At 49.5% G+C, this 19,143-nt stretch overlaps 1 protein-coding gene across 7 annotated transcripts in view; it reads right to left on the bottom strand.

Moving 5' to 3' along the window:
- The window catches only part of LOC144687623 (uncharacterized), a 204,574-nt gene that overhangs the window by 99,304 nt on the left and 86,127 nt on the right, over positions 1-19,143 (bottom strand). For all 7 annotated transcript variants that reach the window (XM_078553977.1, XM_078553978.1, XM_078553981.1 and 4 more), the window contains exon 5: positions 2,709-2,844. In XM_078553977.1, coding sequence (XP_078410103.1) covers positions 2,709-2,844 — 136 coding nt within the window. The remainder of the gene's footprint in view (positions 1-2,708; positions 2,845-19,143) is intronic.

Genomic DNA, 19,143 nt, shown 5'->3' with positions numbered 1-19,143 from the left:
GCTCCCTCCTGATTTACACCCCCCTGATTTACACCCTCCTGATTTACTCCCTCCTGATTTACACCCCCCTGATTTACTCCCTCCTGATTTACCCCCTCCTGATTTATACCTTCCCGATTTACATTTTCCCGATTTACGCCCTCCTGATTTACATTCACCTGATTACCCCCTCCTGATTTACACCTTCCCGATTTACATTTTCCTGATTTACACCCTCCTGATTTACACTCACCTGATTTACCCCCTCCTGATTTACACTTACTGATTTACACCCTCCTGATTTACCCCCTCCTGATTTACATCTTCCCGATTTACATCTTCCCGATTTACTCCCTCCTGATTTACACCCCCCTGATTTGCACCCTCCTGATTGACACTCTCCTGATTTATCCCCTCTTGATTTACACTTACTGATTTACACCCTCCTGATTTACACTCTCCTGATTTACACCCTCCCGATTTACATCCTCAGGATTTACACCCTCCTGATTTACATTTTCCGATTTACCCCTTCCTGATTTACACCCTCCTGATTTACATCTTCCCGATTTACCCCTTCCTGATTTGCGCTCTCCTGATTTACACCCTCTTGATTTACACCCACCTGATTTACGTCCTCCTGATTTACTCCTGATCACATTTTCCTTTCCATTGGCTGCAGGGTGTAAAATGAGTGGCCAATTAGCTCCCGGCAGACAATGAAAATTCAAATTTACCCTCCTCTGTGTGATGCTTTGAACCACCCTCACTGTCATTCATTTTCGCTCTACTTGCTGACCATCAGAGATTTTTCACTCAACCCTTCATCACTCCCTCAGCTATACTGAAATTCTATGCCACAAGAGACCCTTAATCATGTCCCATAGATTTGTTTGCATTTCATGGTCTGCTTTAATTCAGTCAGTTTTCCAGTGCATTGGCAGAAGATGCTTGGATAATTTAACATTGGCAAAAAATTAAATCATAGAAGTATCATAGAGTTATACAGCACTGATGGAGGTCATTCGGCCCATCGTACCTGTGCCAGTTCTTTGAAAGAGCTATCCAATTAACCCTACTCCAATTGGGAATCGGGCTTGACAGGGTGGATGCTGAGAGGATGTTTTCCCTCTTGGGGGAAATCTAGAACTGAGAAACACAGTTTCAGAATAAGGGGTCTTCCATTTAATGTGGAGATGGGAGGAATTTCTTCTCTCAGAGAGACATTAATCTTTGGAATTCCCTGGCCCAGAGAGCGGTGATGGCTGGGTCATTGATTATATTCAAGGCTGAGTTAAACAGACTTTTGATGGACAAGGGAGTCAAGGGCTGTGGGGGACAGGCAGGAATTTGCAGCTAAGGCCACAATCAGATCAGCCATGATATTATTGAATGGTGGAGCCAGCTGGAGGGGCTGAATGGCCTACTCGTATTGCTTGTGGTACTTCTTCCATGGCCCAGAACTTTTCAAGTATTTATCCGATGCCCTTTTGAAAGGTATTATTAAACCTGCTTTGACCACCCTTTCAGGCAATGAATGCATTCCAGACCACAACAACTCACTATGAAAAATACTCAGAGACTTTAACATTGTAAAAAATGCTCGGGCTCTTCAAATTCCACATAAACAGTGTTTGGAGAAAAAAAAATCGAACATCTTTCAAAACAAATGGCAACAAAAGCAAATCATGAAAGCCGGTGTGAAAGGAGAAAATAAATCAGGCAGAAGAATTGCGCCAGGCTTCATTTAAATGTGCTGGAACATGACGCTATGGCACATTTTCTCTAAGAATGAGTAAAGTTTTGGGTGAGCAGGCTCAGCTCTGATACCACCTACAACAGCCCACCACACCCCCCACCCCCCGCCCCATCGAATAGTCTGTTCTCACTCTTTGCTCAGGACGGATGACGCTGTGGGTGAGGATCTGGGTGGGGGGGGGAATGGCAGAGGCCAGTTGAACAGTATCCCAGTGTGAGCCAGCAGGACTAAAAGCCTTTAACCCAGATGAGGGAGCCAATGGGAAGGACAGTAAATGGGCCAGAACCCACATTCGCCAGATTCCACACAGGATGCACCAATGTACAGGTAGCCTTGTCTCTGCCTACCCCAAATAAGATCATCGGCCATTGACACTGGAGGCAGGAGATGGGAATTACTTATGTCGGGACTTCCTGCCACTGGACATCAGCAGGAGCCAGTGTATCCTTGATAGCAGTAACACTTGGTGAGGGCTGACTGCCCTCCTGTTGTTCGGGGTCCGCACGATGGCCTGGACCGCAAACATTTGAACAGTCGATATTTTTTAATGTAATTGTCGCCTCCCTTTTACAAAGGAGATCAAGAGGAGCAGAAATCTGTGGGGGTGCGGAGCAGGAGACCCAGCATTGTCCCCCTGGATCTGGTCACCTCTGCCACAGCCAGTCACTTCCCCAGTGAGGGATGCATCCCTGGGGAGGTGTGACCCTGCCATTGGGCTGCTGAAATGAGAGAAGCCCCCCCCACTCCATCTTTCCCCCCAAAATGTCTGCTGGCATCGACGCCAGACAGTTCCCGACTATTGGGAGAGATGAGGGACGAAAGTGGGATGAATTGAATTGTTTGGGCAATTGGCATCAACAGAAACTTTCATCATCTGACGACTGGAGAAATGACATGGTTTTAAGCAGCCCCCCCTCTATTGGAATTGATTGAGTTCTATCCAGAGAAAGCCTTAATGTTGTCCACTTACCTGCCTAGGTTTATAAGGAACACAAAGCTACAAGCGAATGACATGTGGAAGATGTAAGAGGTCCAGGGCACCCAGTAGTGTCTGTCGTAAATATTGGGGTCTGTGTCGTGCCAAGTCCACCAAAGCAGCTTGATGCCTGAAAATTACATTTAACAAATGTTAACAGGGGCAGGTTATGATGAGATTTGTGTGAACCTCGAACACCATCTCAGCACTACAGCCACTCAGTCCTCACTGTGTTAGGCCAACCCACACAGGGAAAGGGCTTAACTCCAGCCCACTACTGTTGGATTCACTCGTTGCTGTGACCCATGGTACAAACCAACGTGAGTAGATCTGAATCCCTACTCAGTAGCTGTGATGTAAAACCTCTGTATTATGCTGCTGAATGGGATGAGAGAGCTGGGAAAACACACAATGGAATTGCATATTCAATCATGCCAATCAGTGCTGCTATTTCTTTCTCCTTCTATCCAGCTCTATAGGCCATGTAGATGTCAATGTGAGTCAGTGAGTAACACTCTCACCTCTGAGTCAGAAGGTTGTGGGTATATATTCCACTCCAGAGATTTGAGCGCATAATTCAGGCTGACACTCCCGTGCAGTACTGAGGGAGCACTGCACTGCCAAATGTGCCATCTTTCAGAGGAGACATTAAACCAAGGCCAACTGAAAAGATCCCATGCCACTACTTTGAAGAAAATCAAGACTGTTCTCCATGGTGTCCTGGCTACAGGGAAAGTGCAAGGGAGTGGGACGAGCGGAGTTTCTCTCACAGAGACACGATGGGCCGAATGGCCTCCATCTGTGTTGTAGCTATTCTATTATTCTAAATTATTTATCCTCAACCAACACCATTTAAACAGATGATCTGCTCATTATCACATTGTTGTTTGTGGGACTTTGAGTTACGCGTTTTGTGCATTAAAACAGTGGCTATACTTCAGAAGTACTTCATTGGTTGTAAAACGCTTTGGGATGTCCTGAGGTCTTGAAAGGTGTTGTATAAATGCAAATTCTTTCCTTTACTGAAGTAAACTCTTTATAAAAGTGCTCCTGTGCGATATATTCTGTTTCGAACTATCCTGTTGTTATATGTGTTAACCTTATTTGGAGTGGGAGCTGGATCAGCCTCTTAACATGAAAGTCGGCGAATGTTCACAGTACTTTATGGCTCAATTGTAGGTAAGGAAGTCAAACATATCCATCCATAGTACAGCATCAAGGACTGACCTGGTAAGCCCTGGTAACACACGCTATGCTGCATATAAATATATATAAATCGAGTTTGAATTGTTGAGACAGCAAGCTGGACTATATAGCTCCCCGCCAGCCTATCTGAAAGCAGCTGCCTTCCCACCACCTTTGTGCCCAACCCCAACCTGTCTCCCATATTACAGTGAGTGGGGAAGGTGTCAGGCAGCCCGCCTGCCCATCCTTAGGCCTATTGAGGCCCTTAATTGGCCACTTAAGAGCCTAATTTCACTTCAGCCTTTATTTTACCTGTGGCTCAGGTAGGCGGATACCAGGCAGGTAACCCAGCAGCTTTCACTGCATGGGTTCCTGTCAGGTAAGGGGGGTACCTCCTTTGGGGGGAGTCCCCTGTGTCCATCGGAGGCACCCCAACCCCCAAGATCATACCCAACCCCCATTAACTCTCCCCCCTCCCCAGCCTCTCAAACCCAGCTCCCCGCCCCCCTTCCCTCCTCCCGCTTCACCCCTCACTGGAGTCTGCCAGCCAGGCCCATCCATAACCCCGGACTTACCGTCAAGTCCGGGCTCCATCACTTTTTTCTCAGGCACTGCTTGCAGCCACTGCTCGATCCTGATGCCGCTGGGACTACAGAGCTACTGGCCAATCAGATTAGCTGATAGCTTTCTAGGGCAGGGCTTCCTCCCATATGGGGGCGGAAGTCCCCACTCTAAAATAACTAAAGCTGCCCCCAGAGTAGTATGCCTGCAGGACAGCCGGGTTTCAGGTGGGCGGGCTGACAACTGACTTTTCGGTCAGGTAACACAGCGCCCCATAAAATCCAGTCCAGAGGAACAGGAGGCCATTCAGATCTTCAGGCTTGTTCTGCCACACAATTAGATCATGGCTGATCAATATCTTCAATCCAATTACCCATCTTTGATCCATAACTCTTATTAACGTTATCTAACGAAAATACTTCGATCTCAGGTTTGAACTTTTCAAATGACTCAACTTCAACGATTCTTTGGAGGAAAGAGTTTCTGACTCCCACTCGCCTTTGTCTAAAGAACGACATCCTGACATTGCCCCTGAACGGCCAAGCTCTTATTTTAGGGTTATGCCCCCTTGTTCTGTGCGGAGTTAATCGACCTCAGCCAGAGCAGCAGTTGGCGATACATTTGGACCAAGTGTTCTGGGGCCACAAGAGAGCAAATAAAATGCCGGCCAGCATTCCCGCTCCTGATTGCTATCCAGTGACCCTGCTTGTGTTCGGATATTCACCAAGGAAAAGGATCAGGCTGGACTGCGATGGCAACCAGCCTGTCAACTTTCATTGTCTAGACTTACTCAAAGAATGAGTAGAGGACAGAGGGTGACCATAGAACTAAAACCTCGCGCCACCAGGCTGGTCCTTGGCGGGGGGAGGTCGGGTCCGAGGGATAGGTCGTGATGGTTGGGTCAGGATGTCAGGTCGGGGGTTGTGGGGGAGTCGTGTTGGGCCTGGGGGCCGGGGGGAAGGTTGGACCAAGGTGGGGTGGAATGTTGGGTCGGGTTGGGCCAGCCCTGGAGGAGGTCAGGTTGGGTCTGGGGAGGGAAGTCGTCAGGTGCAGGGCAATCGCCCAGGAGAAGTTTACACTTCTGGGCAATTGCAAACCTTACCTGGGAACATCTGAAGGGGATTCCCAGCTCATCTATGGGGTACCCCACAATACGACATCCTGGGATTCGTAAGTTAAGGCTTATTATAATTCACCACTACCACCAGCAATAATAGGAATCACAATAATGACGTTCACTCCCATAAATAGAAGGAGGTAAAGGGGGCAGTAGAGTCCTTAACCCTAGAAAGGAAGATGGCAGCTGTTCTGGGACAATGTTAAATATTCCGAGCTTGCCATTATTCAGAGATGCTGCATTAAGAAATGGCTGCTGTTTCTATGGCCTGAATTTTACGATCGACATCGGATTGCCGCTCCGCTCAAACTTCCCCACATCTAGTCGCTGCTCCTCATTGCTTGCCGGGTCTTCCGAGCCCAGCTTCTCCAGAATTGTGAAGCACATCATCCCTCAGAGGGTTCCATTGCAGCGCTGTAGCGTTGGGAGGAAGAACAGACAAACCCCCTTTTTACGGCATCAACTGCCATCTGGTAAATTTAAATATCCAATGTGAATGTTAGTGAATGGGTGAATGGATGAATGAATGAATGGGTAGGGTGGTGGTTGTGTAGGGTGGTAGGTGTGTAGGGTGGCAGGTGGGAGAGGTGGTAGGCGGGTTGGGTTAGTCAGGTCGGAGGAGTGGTCAGGTCAGGGACTAATCAGGTTTGGTCGGGGGATAGTCGGTTGGTAGGGGAGGGGTTAGCCAGGTAGGGTTGGGCCAGGGGTAATCGGGGGTCAAGGGGGAGTCAGGGTGCAGTCAGGGGATCTAGGGGGGAGTTGAGGTTTCAGTGTGAGTGATTGGGAGGGTCAGTTGTGCCGTTACCCGGGAGTTAGACTAGAATTCTTCTGCCTAATGTTTTCCTGAATAACTATTCAGGTAAGTCCAGCAGAACTGTCTGAAATCTCCAACTCTAGCTCAGATTCGGTGACTTTGGTGGAGGTTCTCAGGGAGCAGAAGAATTGCCTGTTAGAAAATCAAAATTCCCGGGCAATTCCCACAGCGATCCAGGTGTTGGAATTTCTGCAGGGTCCCCATGCACACCTTGGGTCGTACGTCCAGTCTCCAACAATCTATAGATTTGGCATTTGGCCAAAGTCCAGTCCCCATGAGGGATACAAATCTTGAATGTCAAGCTTGTTTTAATAATTGATGCCCAATTATACACTTTATTGTGGCAGATTGTGTTTCCCAAGTAAATGGATGGAGTCATGAGCTGCTCCTGCCTGGTACCATCCTGTAACCAGTTCATCAGCGTGCTCAAATGTGTCTCCCATTCTCACTCCAATCTTCCCTCTCTTTCACAGAAAGATGTCAGTCTGGCTCTGTTACTAGCTCAGTCCTCCCTGAGTCAAAAGGTCACAGATTCAGGACTTGAGCAGTTAATCTAGGCTGACACTTCGGTGCAGTACTGAAGGGGAGCTGCATTGTTTCAATTGCTGCATTTCGGATGGGCCGGTTAAACTGGGGCTGTCTGCTCAGCTGGATGTAAAAGATGGCGTGATAGTCTTTATTTGAAATGATCAGGGAGTTCATCCCGTGCCCTAGCCAACATTCCTCCCTTAATCATCACCTCCAAAAGCCGGGGAGCGCGTTGTGGGGCCGGCGGGGCCGGGTTACAGAAATTCAGGAGGGCAAATTCCCGGAGGGGCTTAAACAATGACGATTTGAAAGTGGATGTGATGAGAGGCCTGCAGCCAGTAGAGGTCAGCCAGAGCAGGGATAGCAGGTGAACATGACTTGGTGTGGGACAGGATGAGGGGAGCAGAGTTTTGGGCGAGCTGAAGTTTGCGGAATGTGGAGTAATTCAAAGCAATTAATTGGCTGTGAAGCATTTTGGAACATTGAAAGTATGTGAAAGGTGCTATCTAAATGCAGGTCCCAACTTTATTACACCCTTAGTTCTGCCTCGATCCTGCAAACAAAGACAGACCTAAACTCACTGAGTGTTTCCTCTTTGATGGAACTCAGCTCTGGAGAGGAGTCATATTGGACTCCAAATGTTTCTCTCTCCACAGATGCTGCCAGACCTGCTGAGCTTTCCCAGCATTTTCTGTGCTTATTTCAGATTTCCAGCATCCGCTGTATTTTGCTTTTATATTTAAATCCCTGTTAGCTTGGATTGGATTTAGCTCCTTTCCCTATCTGAGATTGAAAGCTGCACTCCCCACCAGAGTAATTGAAAATATTCAGGCGGTTGTAAGGATTAAGGAAAGTGGAGAAACATTTCTCATTTCAAAATCTGGTTATGTTGTAGAAAGGCAAACTTCAAACAAAATCAGTCACGCAAGGGGGTGCTTGGTTTATTCATCCCTATTTGCCGCCTGATATTAGAGCCCCTCATTTCTGTCCGGTAGAGCAGCAGAAATCCCATGTGAACAGCAGGAAGGAGTGAGTCAGAGCAGCAGCCTCAGTGATATCTCACTGTGTTGCTCTTCTTGTCCAATCTAATTTTGTCAATGCGAGGAATAATTAATAATAGGCCCTTGGAGGGTCAAACAGCGGACTTTAAGAAATTACTGCGCATGACAGCTTTGCCCAAGTCTGCTTCTTCCTCACCCATCATTCTGGGGATTTAGTGCCCAAAGTACAGCTGTCCAGAAGCTCTGGCTCCCATTTTAACTCCCAGGGCAGAATTTTCTGCCTGTCCGGAGGCTCCGCGCTGCCATTTTATGCAGGTGGGCCAATTAAGGCCCGCCCAGCGTGAAACGCGGCTCCCGAGGACAGCGAGGGGTGGGCGGGCGGCAGCGGGACTGCTATGGCCTCCGGGTCCAATGGAGACCCAGCGGCCTGTTTAAAACTCCTCCTGCTGCCTTGCAAAGGCTGTGAATCATGGCCAGTGGAAGGGGACCCCAGAGCGCTGCTGGTGAGCAGGCCAGGCAGGAGGGTACAGCAGGGGGGCACTGTGCCCCTCGTTTCTCAGACGATTGCCTTGCTGCCCTCCTCAAGGAGGTGGCAGCACGGCAGGGGGTCCTCGTTCCGAGGGACGGGAGGAGGCCCCCCCCCCACATGACCAAACGTGCCTGGGAGGAGGTGGCGGAGATGGTGAGCTCCCGCGGCGTGGTGCAGCGCACCTGGATCCGGTGCCGCAAGCGCTTTAATGACATTTTATGCCTGGGAAGGGTAAGTACCATGTTGGCATTGGTCACTTAACCCAGCAGGTAGGCTTTCCCCCCTGGCCAGCCCCACCCCCACCCACCTCCCCCACCCAAATCTGAATGCAGTTACTGCATTGAATCACTGACGACATGTGTCCTTCGCTGGGTGGGCCAGCAGATATTGCCCATGCCAAGGTCACCCTCAGAGGGTGGTGATGAGGTGGGTTCTGCACCCGCAGCATGTGGTACAGTGACACCCATGTTACTGTTTTGGGGGCAACCAGGAGGATCTACACCTGGGTGCAGTGCTGGAACTGCAAAACATGTCAGAGTCAGGGTGCTGACAGGCTGGGAGGGGAGCTTCCAGGTGGCGGGGAACCCATCCATCTGCTGCCCTCTGCACTCCACGTGCTTGCGCCTCCTTGATTTGCAAGGTTGGACCGTGTGGTGCCAAAAGTGATGTAGGCAGCATTTGGCCAAGGTGGGGGAGGGAGGGGACAGGCCTGGCATCTTTGTGTGAGTGTTCGGCAGCTGTGGGGTGAGGAGGCACTGGAGCCCTGCAATGTCCCACTCTGGCTGGGGTGGGACGGCAGCGAAGAGAGTCCAGGTACAAGTTGCACTAATCAATGCTCTTCTCTCCTTTTCAGGAGAAGATTGCTCATAATGCCACCGAGCGGGTGAGGACTGGCGGAGGGCCGGCCCAGTTGGCCATCATTTCCAGGTTCGAGCAGAAAGCCCTCGGCCTGGAGAGGCGCCATGCACCCAGGTCCACCGGTGTCGGAGAGGCTGGGGTGCTACGGGCAGGTATGTTTGCCCAGCACTGAGGTCACCATTAGTGTCCCAGCAACCATGGCACTGCTGAATGTTCAGTGATTGAAGTTTGCAACATGGCTTGACCATCACTTATGGAAGGTTGAGCGCATAATGATCCGAGGGACAGGGATGCACATTGACATTGTCTCCACATTAACTATTCAAATGCCCTTGTTCTTCCTTTCAGCATCGGCGGAGCAGGGCCAGGAGGAGGTGCAGCAGGGCCCCCCTCTTCTGAAGTCTCTGACCCACCAGCGTCGCACCATCTCTGCCAGGCAGGCACCAGCGCAGATACTTGCACCTCAGTGGGAATTAGAACATCGGCTAGTGTCCCAGAGCATAGCAGTGAGGTCACTTTTTAGTCGCTGGAGGAGCTGGCAGAGACAGAGAGTGCCCATGGTGCCAGCAGTCGGAGGCAGTCAGTGGCTGATGATGTGCCTCTGGAGTCTTCCAAGAGGCAGCAAACGCTGGAAGTCCAGCAGGGTGTGTGGGAAGGTCTGGCGGAGATACATGAGGCTATACTTGGCTTGGTCTCCGTGGTGGAGGAGACCACACAGACCATCACCGATGCAATGAGCCTCATGTCCGAGTGCCATGCGTCCTCCACGGAGAAAGTGGCGATTCTCATGGAGATGCTCTTCCAGGAGACCAATCAGGGCTTCATGGGGATGTGCTCGGACCAGCAAGCCCTCACATCAGCATTGACCTCGGCTGGTCAGTGCCAGTGTGGGAGATGGTCTGGGCACCAAGTTTCACAGCTCGGTGCCCATCCATCTGCGGTGAGCAGGAAGGTCTGAAGCGACCTCACGTCGGCGCAGCAGCTGCCTGTCATCTGCGGGCTCCTCTCAGGGCGCTCCGGATGAGGGTAGCAGCTCATCTGCCCCTCTGCCAGTGACCGTTGCATCTGATGAGGCTGCGACGACTGGGGAGATGCCAGCTGTGGAACTGGCAGCTCCCTCCCAGGCTGGGCCAGCACAGGCTCCACTGGCCAGAGGACACCCGCCAAGGTCATCAAGGCCAACAGGACAGGAAAGTGAGCAGGCTGTCTCAGATGCCAGTGCCAGCGAGGGGACAGAACCTAGATGTAGCACCCGAAAGTGTAAATTTAAGGTACCTTAGGCACACCGCAGGTTTCTCACTGATGCTTTTGTGTTGCCCGCAATGAGGTCCTGATTAGTTGGTGTGGTGTTTAACACCTTTGTCATTTTGTTTCCTTAAGTTCATTTTGTTATAGCTTCAAATTTAGACATGTGACCATGGCTGAGGGTGCCTCTTTTCCTCTGCAGATAGATGGTTACCCATGATGTTATGAGTGAGTTGTGTCACATTGAGCTTTATTGACACGGCCCTTAGTTAATGTTCCTATCCAGGCAGATTTAGCACTCAGCCTCGGGTATGAAGTCTGCAGCCCAGGCTTGTGTTGGAGGTCTATCTGTGGTGTTCTAGCCTCCTGGATGTCCCTGCCTCTCTGCAGTATGCCCGGGTCAGCGTCTATCCTCTCAGCAATTCCCTGTACGTGCTCATCCTTGGACTCACAGCTGGACTCATCGTGTGCAGCCACAGCCACTGCATCTACATCTTCGTCGTCCACTGCATCCCCCTTTCCAGCGCAAGATTGTGGAGAGCACAGCATGCAACCACTATCAGTAACACACGATCTGGTGGGTACTGGAGTGCGCCCCCTGAGCGGTCCAGGCATCGGAAGTGCATCTTGAGAAGACCAATGGCTCTCTCCACCGCAGCCCTTGTGGAGGCGTCGCTCCTATTGTACCACTGCTCAGCTTCTGTTCTTGGATGGCAGAGAGGCGTCATGAGCCACCTTCTGAGGGTGTCACCCAGCAGCCATCCATCCAGCCGGGCTGGAGCACTGAAGAGCCCTGGCACCTGGGAGTGTCTGAGGATGTAGGCGTCGTGGGAGCTGCCTGGGTCTCTTGCACAGATTTGCAGAATCAGCATCCTGTGGTCACACACTATCTGCTCGTTCATGGAGTGGAAGCCCTTCCTGTTGACGAAGGCACCGGGCTCACCTACTGGTGCCTTGATGGCCACATGTGTACAGTCTATTGCACTCTGGACGCGGGGGAAGCCAGCAATGGCTGTGAAGCCTCTGGCTCACTGTGTCTGGCTTGCCTGGACCCAGCGGTAGTGGATGAAGGTCAATGCACACCTGAATAGAGCGTCTGTCACCTGCTTGACACAAGTGTGGACAGTTGATTGGGAGACACCACAAAGATCACCCACCGACCCCTGGAAGGAGTCAGAGGCATAGAAGTTGAGGGCAGCTGTGGCCTTTAGAGCCACTGGCATAGAGTGTCCACCTACACAGTTCGCGGAGATCACAGGGCCAATCATCTGACAGATAGAATTGACTGTCTCCCTTGAGAGACAGAGCCTGCTTTGGCACTGCACCTCAGACATATTGAGGTAGCTGCTTCGCCACCTGTATGCCCTGGCAGCAGGATAATGGCATCTTCTGTGGCCTCTTCCACCTTGGACTTCCTCTTGGCCCTGCACCCCTTGTGCCTGTGACTCTCCTCCCAAAGGTGGCTCCCCTGGAGGCTGAATGTGGACTCCTGGCCTCGTCCTCCTTCTGGCCCTCCCTTCCTCCTCAGAGGAGGTGACCCAGTGGAGAGCACGACTCCCATTCTCAGGCTAAGGGAAGGCTTCCTGAAACCTGCAGGCCCCAAAAAGTATCGAGTGCTGACCTGAAGGTTGTGAGTCCTGTCCAAGCAGCTGGTATGAGTTTTAAAGTATTTCTGCTCACACAGGCAAGTATCAGTAACTGAGCACATTCGCGACTCCACTGACCCCTCTTATCCCGCCCGTGGATGAGGTTTATACAAATGTGTCCTACCTGCCTGTCCATTGCACCCGTGCGATGACCTGAAGATCGTACGGGCCCCGAAAAATCGGCGTCAATTTGAGCCTCAAGGGCCTCAAGTGGCCCGTTAATTAATGGCAGGTGTGCATCGGAGATCATCGTGCGCCCGCCTAGCAAAATATCGCAATGGTGCGCCGTGACATCAGGACGCTCGCCCGACGTCACCGCCCGTCATTTTACGCGTCGGTGTGTGGGGCCCATCCCCGCACACCAACGGGGAAATTCTGCCCCTAGGCCTGATTTAAATCAGGCCAACACGATTATGTTAAGAAGGGACCCTGCAGGCATATGGGTGATTGTCTGAGTTGGGCAGGTTAAAACAGGGATGCTCAGGTAGGCAACTCAGGCAATTCTAAATGCTCGCTCACCCTCTTTTCTCCAGGCAAGTAGGATTTAAAATCAATACTACTGCTCTGTGATGGAACAAAACCAGCAGCACGGAGCCAGGAGAAGAAAGATTATCAGATCTTAGGCTTACTATTTCAAACATCTCCGGTACTACAGTGTGTGTGTGTGTGGGGGAGGGAACAATGCTTTGTACTGCAGCAGAGAGGGAGGCAGTGCCTTCTTGGTGATGGCCTTACCTAAGCTCCTGACTGCAGCTGGAATGACAAATTATACAATACCTGCTAACCACCTCCCCCCGGCCGCAACCAAAAAAAAAAACAGGAATCATATAGAATTCCCATTGGGAATCAGAGCCCGTCCCCTACTGCACCCCCACCCTGCCTCAGTAAAAGTCATAATTTTCCCAATCATAGACCTAGGTCCTGTGGGATGGATGAAGATGGCAGAACCACGTTAACACGCATAGCTCCAACTTGCATCCAGGCATTATCCAAATGGGCAGCCAGGAGAGAACCCCCAGGACGGGAGGCTGCAGCCTGGGGCCCTTGGCATTCAGTTTTGCATCTCACCCAAAAGATGGCGCTTCCGGCACTGCAGCATTCCCTCAGTACTGAAGTGGGCACCTAGACTATGAGAAGAATTTTCACGTAAAATGATGCGCGGTGATGTCGGGCAGGCGTCCCAACGTGTCATTTAGATTGCCAGTTCGGCAGGCGCGCAGCTGTGTGCCCGCCAGACTGTCAAAGGCCTATTAAGAAAGTAATTAAAGTTGTCAAGAATGCGGCTCGTCCAACCTTAAGATTGGCGGCAGGCGAAGAGCCCAGGCGGCCTTCGCATTTTTCATGAAACCTCATCCATGGGCAGGATGAGGTTTCATGAAGGGTTTATTAATTAAATAAAACTTATTGAAAAAATTAATGGACATGGCCCAGCTCATGTGACAGTTTCACATGAAGCGACATATCCCTGAAATTTTGTTTTTCTTCACTAAATTTTTCAGAACTTAAACTAATCTCCCTGAGGCACGGATTTCTGCGCTCTTTCACGCACATGCCACACGCATGCACGCGAAAAAACGCAGGCCACAACTCAGGGAATCCCCCACCCCCCCGCCCGCACAGGGAGCGCTCAGCGCTTCCGGGTGTGCGTCACGTCACGTAGGCCTAAGATCTGATATTCTTTCTTCTCCTGGCTCCGTGCTGCTGGTTTTGTTCCATCACAGAGCAGTAGTATTGATTTTAAATCCTATTTGCCTGGAGAAAAGAGAGTGAGCGAGCATTTAGAATTGCCCGGGTTGCCTACCTGAGCGTCCCTGTTTTAACCTACCCAACTCAGACAATCACCCATATGTCTGCAGGGTCCCTTCTTAACATATAAAATGGTGGCGCGGCCCCGATCGGGTTCCCGCTCGCTCCTGCCCACCCCCGCAGAACCCCCCCAACGGGGGGAGAGTTCAGCCCAATGTGTTCAGACCCATAGTAGAGTCTGAACCCATGGCCTTCGGGCTCAGAGGCAAGGGTGCTGCCAACTGGGCTGGGGAGTAGCAAGGACGGCTGAATATGGGTTTATTTGGCATCAACAGAGATCCAGACATTTCCTATTGGAAATTCCTCTGTTGCCATGAAATCCAAGTGGGAAGAAGATCCGATCATCCTGGATCTCAGGACAGCAAAGAAAAAGTGCAAGAATTTCTAGCTATTAAATGTCAAAGTTGTGTGTTCCATCTTTCTCTTCAACTTAAATAAGACTTTCAGACTGATGGCCAGGCCATAGAAGCTTAACATTCTTACAGAAAAATATGTAAAGATGCTGATGAATCACAACTTAATCATTTCAATTTAAACCGCAGCGAGATTCAATTCAATAAATCTCATGCAGAAATAAAGCAGAATCCACCTCATTTAAACCTGCAAAGGGAACGTGCAGCCCATTCCTTTAATCTGCTCTTGGAAAATTCAGGAAGCAGACCCTTGTTATATATGAAAGGGGAAATATAAGTGCTCCATGTCATTAGAAGATTTCTCTTTTTAAAAAAGCTCCTTGATGTTACTAATAGAGCATATTCCAGGCAGTGTTTGCCTTGTGTTGATAACTGGTCGATTCAGTCAGCCTTCATGCAGAGGTTGATGGGTCAGGAGAGCTGGAGCCTGAGGGGGCAGATCCACTTGCAGCTGGGGGCGAAAATACAAATGGTGTATCCAAAGGGGCGGCTAATGTCGAGCAGATTGAGGATGTGTTATTCTGAATGAGGGTTTGAACTGAGGGGAGAAACTGTTTTTTTTGCAGGGGTTGGGGGGGGGCTGAATCATAAACAGCAGGCAATCTGGGCTAGCATTAACGGTTGCATATCTTGTCATTCGTCAGTCTAATCACTGGGAATCACAAGGCAGCCTGTCAAAATAAAACTATTCATAGGGATTAGATATAAACCCTGATTCCGCCACAGATTGAAGCCGTCTTTCAATATTCTCCTAAGCCTTTCTGTGGTGAAGTCATTTTTCTTTCCTCCCCCCCTCCCCCCCCCCCAACCCCCGCCATTCCCGACCTCTCAATTTTGTCTGGTCCTCTCCTGAAGACACGGGCTTGCATTGGGCAGTCCAGTTCTATCAGCAGTGATCACTGCCCAGAGCACTTTCAGCAGGAATCATTGGTCCACAATCAGGAGGGACAGATGTGGGTGATTTTGTCCTTTTGGGGCCGATTTTAGCATTCATACTGGTGGCCAGGCAAGAACTGACAATCTAAGCACAGACCAGACTCAAGGGTAGGGTTGTCCTCCTCTGTACTGCTCAAAGCAGAAGAAGACAATACATTAACCCTTCCCACCACCTGAGGCAGAAGGGCTCTGGTAATTGTTACTGCATCACTGAGGTTCTGCAGGCAGGATTGTGCCCCCTTCTAATTACCTTGGCGATTTACTTTTGTTCCAATTCCTGTTCAGATATAATTACACATGAATAGCTTTACTCTGCTTACAACTTTTCACCTGTAGATTCATGTCAGCTCGCCTGTCAGGGTCTTTCCAATTTCACTTGCACAGTCCGAGAATGGGTGGGAAGTGATCGGAAGGTGGGGTTTGGTGGTGGATGCTGGGTGGTGGGGGGCAGTTGTGTAATAGTGGCTCGACAGCAGCCTGTAGTAGTTATATAGAGTCAGGAGAAGTGCTCCTGCTTCCATCAACTCCTTAAAAATATTACATTTTAAAGGTTTTGCAGATTTTTTTTTTAGCTACCTCCAGTCCCTTCAAGCACCAACCAGAGCAAAGGAATACCAGTATATAGTGTGAGGAACTCTGACCCAGAAGCAGTAACACTAAGGGACATTTGCAATTATTTTGAAATGTTTGGGGAATCTTTCCTTTTTTTTTGATTTTTAATTGTTTTTTAAAATGTTTGAAAAGGACTTTTAAGTGTTTGTATCACTTGTAAAGGAATCAATTATAATTTTTGAATAATAAGAAATACTGGTTCATGTAACGTGTCAACCCTTGACCTGGAAGCAATATCAACAGGAAGTAAGTTAAAATACAAATGGTTGAGAGGTGCACAGCAACAAAGAGGAAACAGGAGAGCTGGCCACTGCCTGCAGAGAATCGGCTAAGTCCTTGAAGGAAATGGATAGGAATTCTGCGTGGAAGGATTGTGTGGCTGAAACTGGGATTATACAGGCAGAGTGAACTGCTTAGTAATGCCATGAGATAGTCTTTGTTGTTTGTATCTGCTATGATGTGTAATTTTACCATTCGTAGTGACCGTGTTTTGCCTGTTAATTCAATCTTAATTTACATTGGGCAGAATTTTCACAAATTTGCATTAAGTGGGGTAGCGGGCGGCTAAAATGACATTTTACCCGCTGGCCTCGATGGCAGGTTTTCACGCCATATTGTCCCAAACCTGCCTCATTATTTATTCACTCCTGGGAAACACATCGTTTCCATGGCGGACGGGCTCTCATTCGCCTGCCCGCCATCATCCTGCTGCTGCATCACGCTGTTTAAAGTCCAGCTGCAAGCACACATCTCAGTGCTTCCAGCTCACCACTGCTGCATGGAAGAAATGGCCCTGAAACTGAAGAAGCCAGCAGCCCCCAGGATCAGCGATGTGTCTCTCGAGAGACTTTTAGATGCCGTGGAGGCCTGCCGGGATGTTCTCTACCCCTGCTCTGGCCGCAGGATGGGCAGCAACAGCACTAACCCAGCTTGGGAGGCTGTGGCAGTGGTGGTCAACGCCAAAAGAGTTGGCTGTCCTGCAAAAGAGGACAGCCAACCAGTGCTACAAGAGGATGAATGATCTCCTCCGTTCCACCAGGGTAAGTCACTCATCTCATCACTCAACTCACACACTCGCAAACCCATCATACATCCACAGGGCCCGCACTCACTGCCGGTTCAAGGGACTTTATTTAAAACAGAGAGTGGGTGAGCGTGTGGATTTTATTTAAAACAGACAGCGAGATTTTCCTGCTGCCGGGATGTTCCGGTCCCGCTGCAAGTCAATGGACTTCTGGCTGGGGCACCGCCTTGCCCACAGCAGGTCCTGCCCACAATGGGGCCGGAAAATCCCGGCCAGAAAGTGTGTAAATGTGTGGACTTTATTTAAAATGGGAGAGTGGGTGAGCGTGTGGACTTCATTTAAAACAAAGACCGGGGATACTTCATTTAAAAAGAGCATGGAGAGCAGCTGACTGGTGAGTATTTCTAGTCTTTAGATTAAAATTAAGGTCTATAGTTAGTGTTTAGATCTCTAGTCTTTATTTTCACTTTCGTAAAAATAGCTTGTTAAACATAGGATCAATACTGGTGTAAATAATTAATTTCAATAAAGTGTAAAGAGCAGGGATACTAGAGTAATTAATTAATAAATTAAACAACATAAGATAGCGATGGCAGGATGGGTGATGTGTTGCTGCTGCAGCATGTGGGAGCTGCTGGACACCAAGGTGATCCGGAGCAAACACATCTGTAATAAGTGTTTGCAGCTCGAGGAACTTCAGATCCAAGTTGAAGGAGCTGGAGTCTGAGCTGCAGACACTGCGCCACATCAGGGAGGGGGAAAGTCACCTGGACATTTTGCTCCAGGAGGCAGTCGCAAACTACAGGTTAGATCATTTGAATTTGGTCTGTGATCAGGGACAGGAGGGTGTGGCTGCAGATGAGGCAGGTATGGGGACCCAGGGGGTAGTGTTCAAGGAGCCTCAGCCCCTGCAATTGTCCAAAAGTTATGATGTTCGTGCAAGCGGTGTGGACGAGAGTGGGACTGCAGGGAGGATGAGCAAACTGACCCCGGCACCGTGGTACAGGGAACCATTCAAGTGAGGGGAGGAAATAGGAAAGTAGCAGTGGTAGGGGACAGTATAATTAGGAGGATAGATGCTGACTGTTCTCTGCAGCCATGAGCGTGAGTCCCGAAGGCTGTGTTGCCTGCCTGGTGCCAGGGTTAAGGACATCTCCTCAGGACTGGAGAGGAACTTGGAGTGGGAGGGGAGGGATCCAATTGTTGTTGTCCACGTTGGTACCAATGACTTTGATAGGACTGGAAAGGAGGCTCTGCTGAAAGAATTCGAACAGTTAGGAGCTAAATTAAAAAGCAGAACTTCCGAGGTAATAATCTCGGGGTTACTACCTGAGCCATGGGAAAACTGGCATAGGGTAAATAAAGTTAAGGAGCTAAATGTGTGGCTCAAAGATTGGTGTGGGAGCAATGGGTTTCAGTTCATGGGGCACTGGCATCGGTACTGGGGTAGAAGGGATCTGTTCCGGTGGGATGGGCTTCACTTGAACCATGCTGGGACCAGTGTCCTGGTGAATAACTAAGGCTGTAGAAAGGGCTTTACACTAAACAGAGTGGGGGAAGGTTCTGGAAAGGGGATACGTAGGCTTACAAAGCAAAAGGACAGCTACATAGGTAATGATACCCAGAGTGTGACAGGAAGGGACAGAGTGTACAAACATAAAAAAAAGCAGTAAATAGGGTCAAAGGGGGAAAAATGGTAAAAAGGCAAAATTACTGGCTCTTTACTTAAGTGCACGTAGTATTAAGAACTAAATTAAATGAATTAACGGCACAAATAGAGGTTAATGGGTATGATCTTATAGCCATTACGGAGATGTGGTTACAAGGAGATCAAAGCTGGGAACTAAATATTCAGGGGTATGTGACTTTTCGAAAGGACAGGCAGGAAGGAAAGAGTGGTGGGGTAGCTTTGTTAGTACGGGATGGAATAAGTACGATAGCAAGAAATGATCTTGGATCGGAAGGTATGGAATCCATATGGGTGGAGGTAAGAAATAACAAGGGGAAGAAAACACTGGTGGGAGTAGACTATAGGCCCCCTAACAATAGCTACGCTGTAGGACAGAGAATAAATCAGGAGATAATGAGGGCATGTAAAAAAGACAGTATATTAATCATGGGTGACTTTAATCATCATGTAGATTGAGAAAATCA

This window comes from Cetorhinus maximus, chromosome 12 (genome assembly GCF_964194155.1).
Source record: "Cetorhinus maximus chromosome 12, sCetMax3.hap1.1, whole genome shotgun sequence".
Classification (NCBI taxonomy): Eukaryota; Metazoa; Chordata; class Chondrichthyes; order Lamniformes; family Cetorhinidae; genus Cetorhinus; species Cetorhinus maximus.
This window is presented reverse-complemented; position numbering and strand designations above follow the sequence as displayed.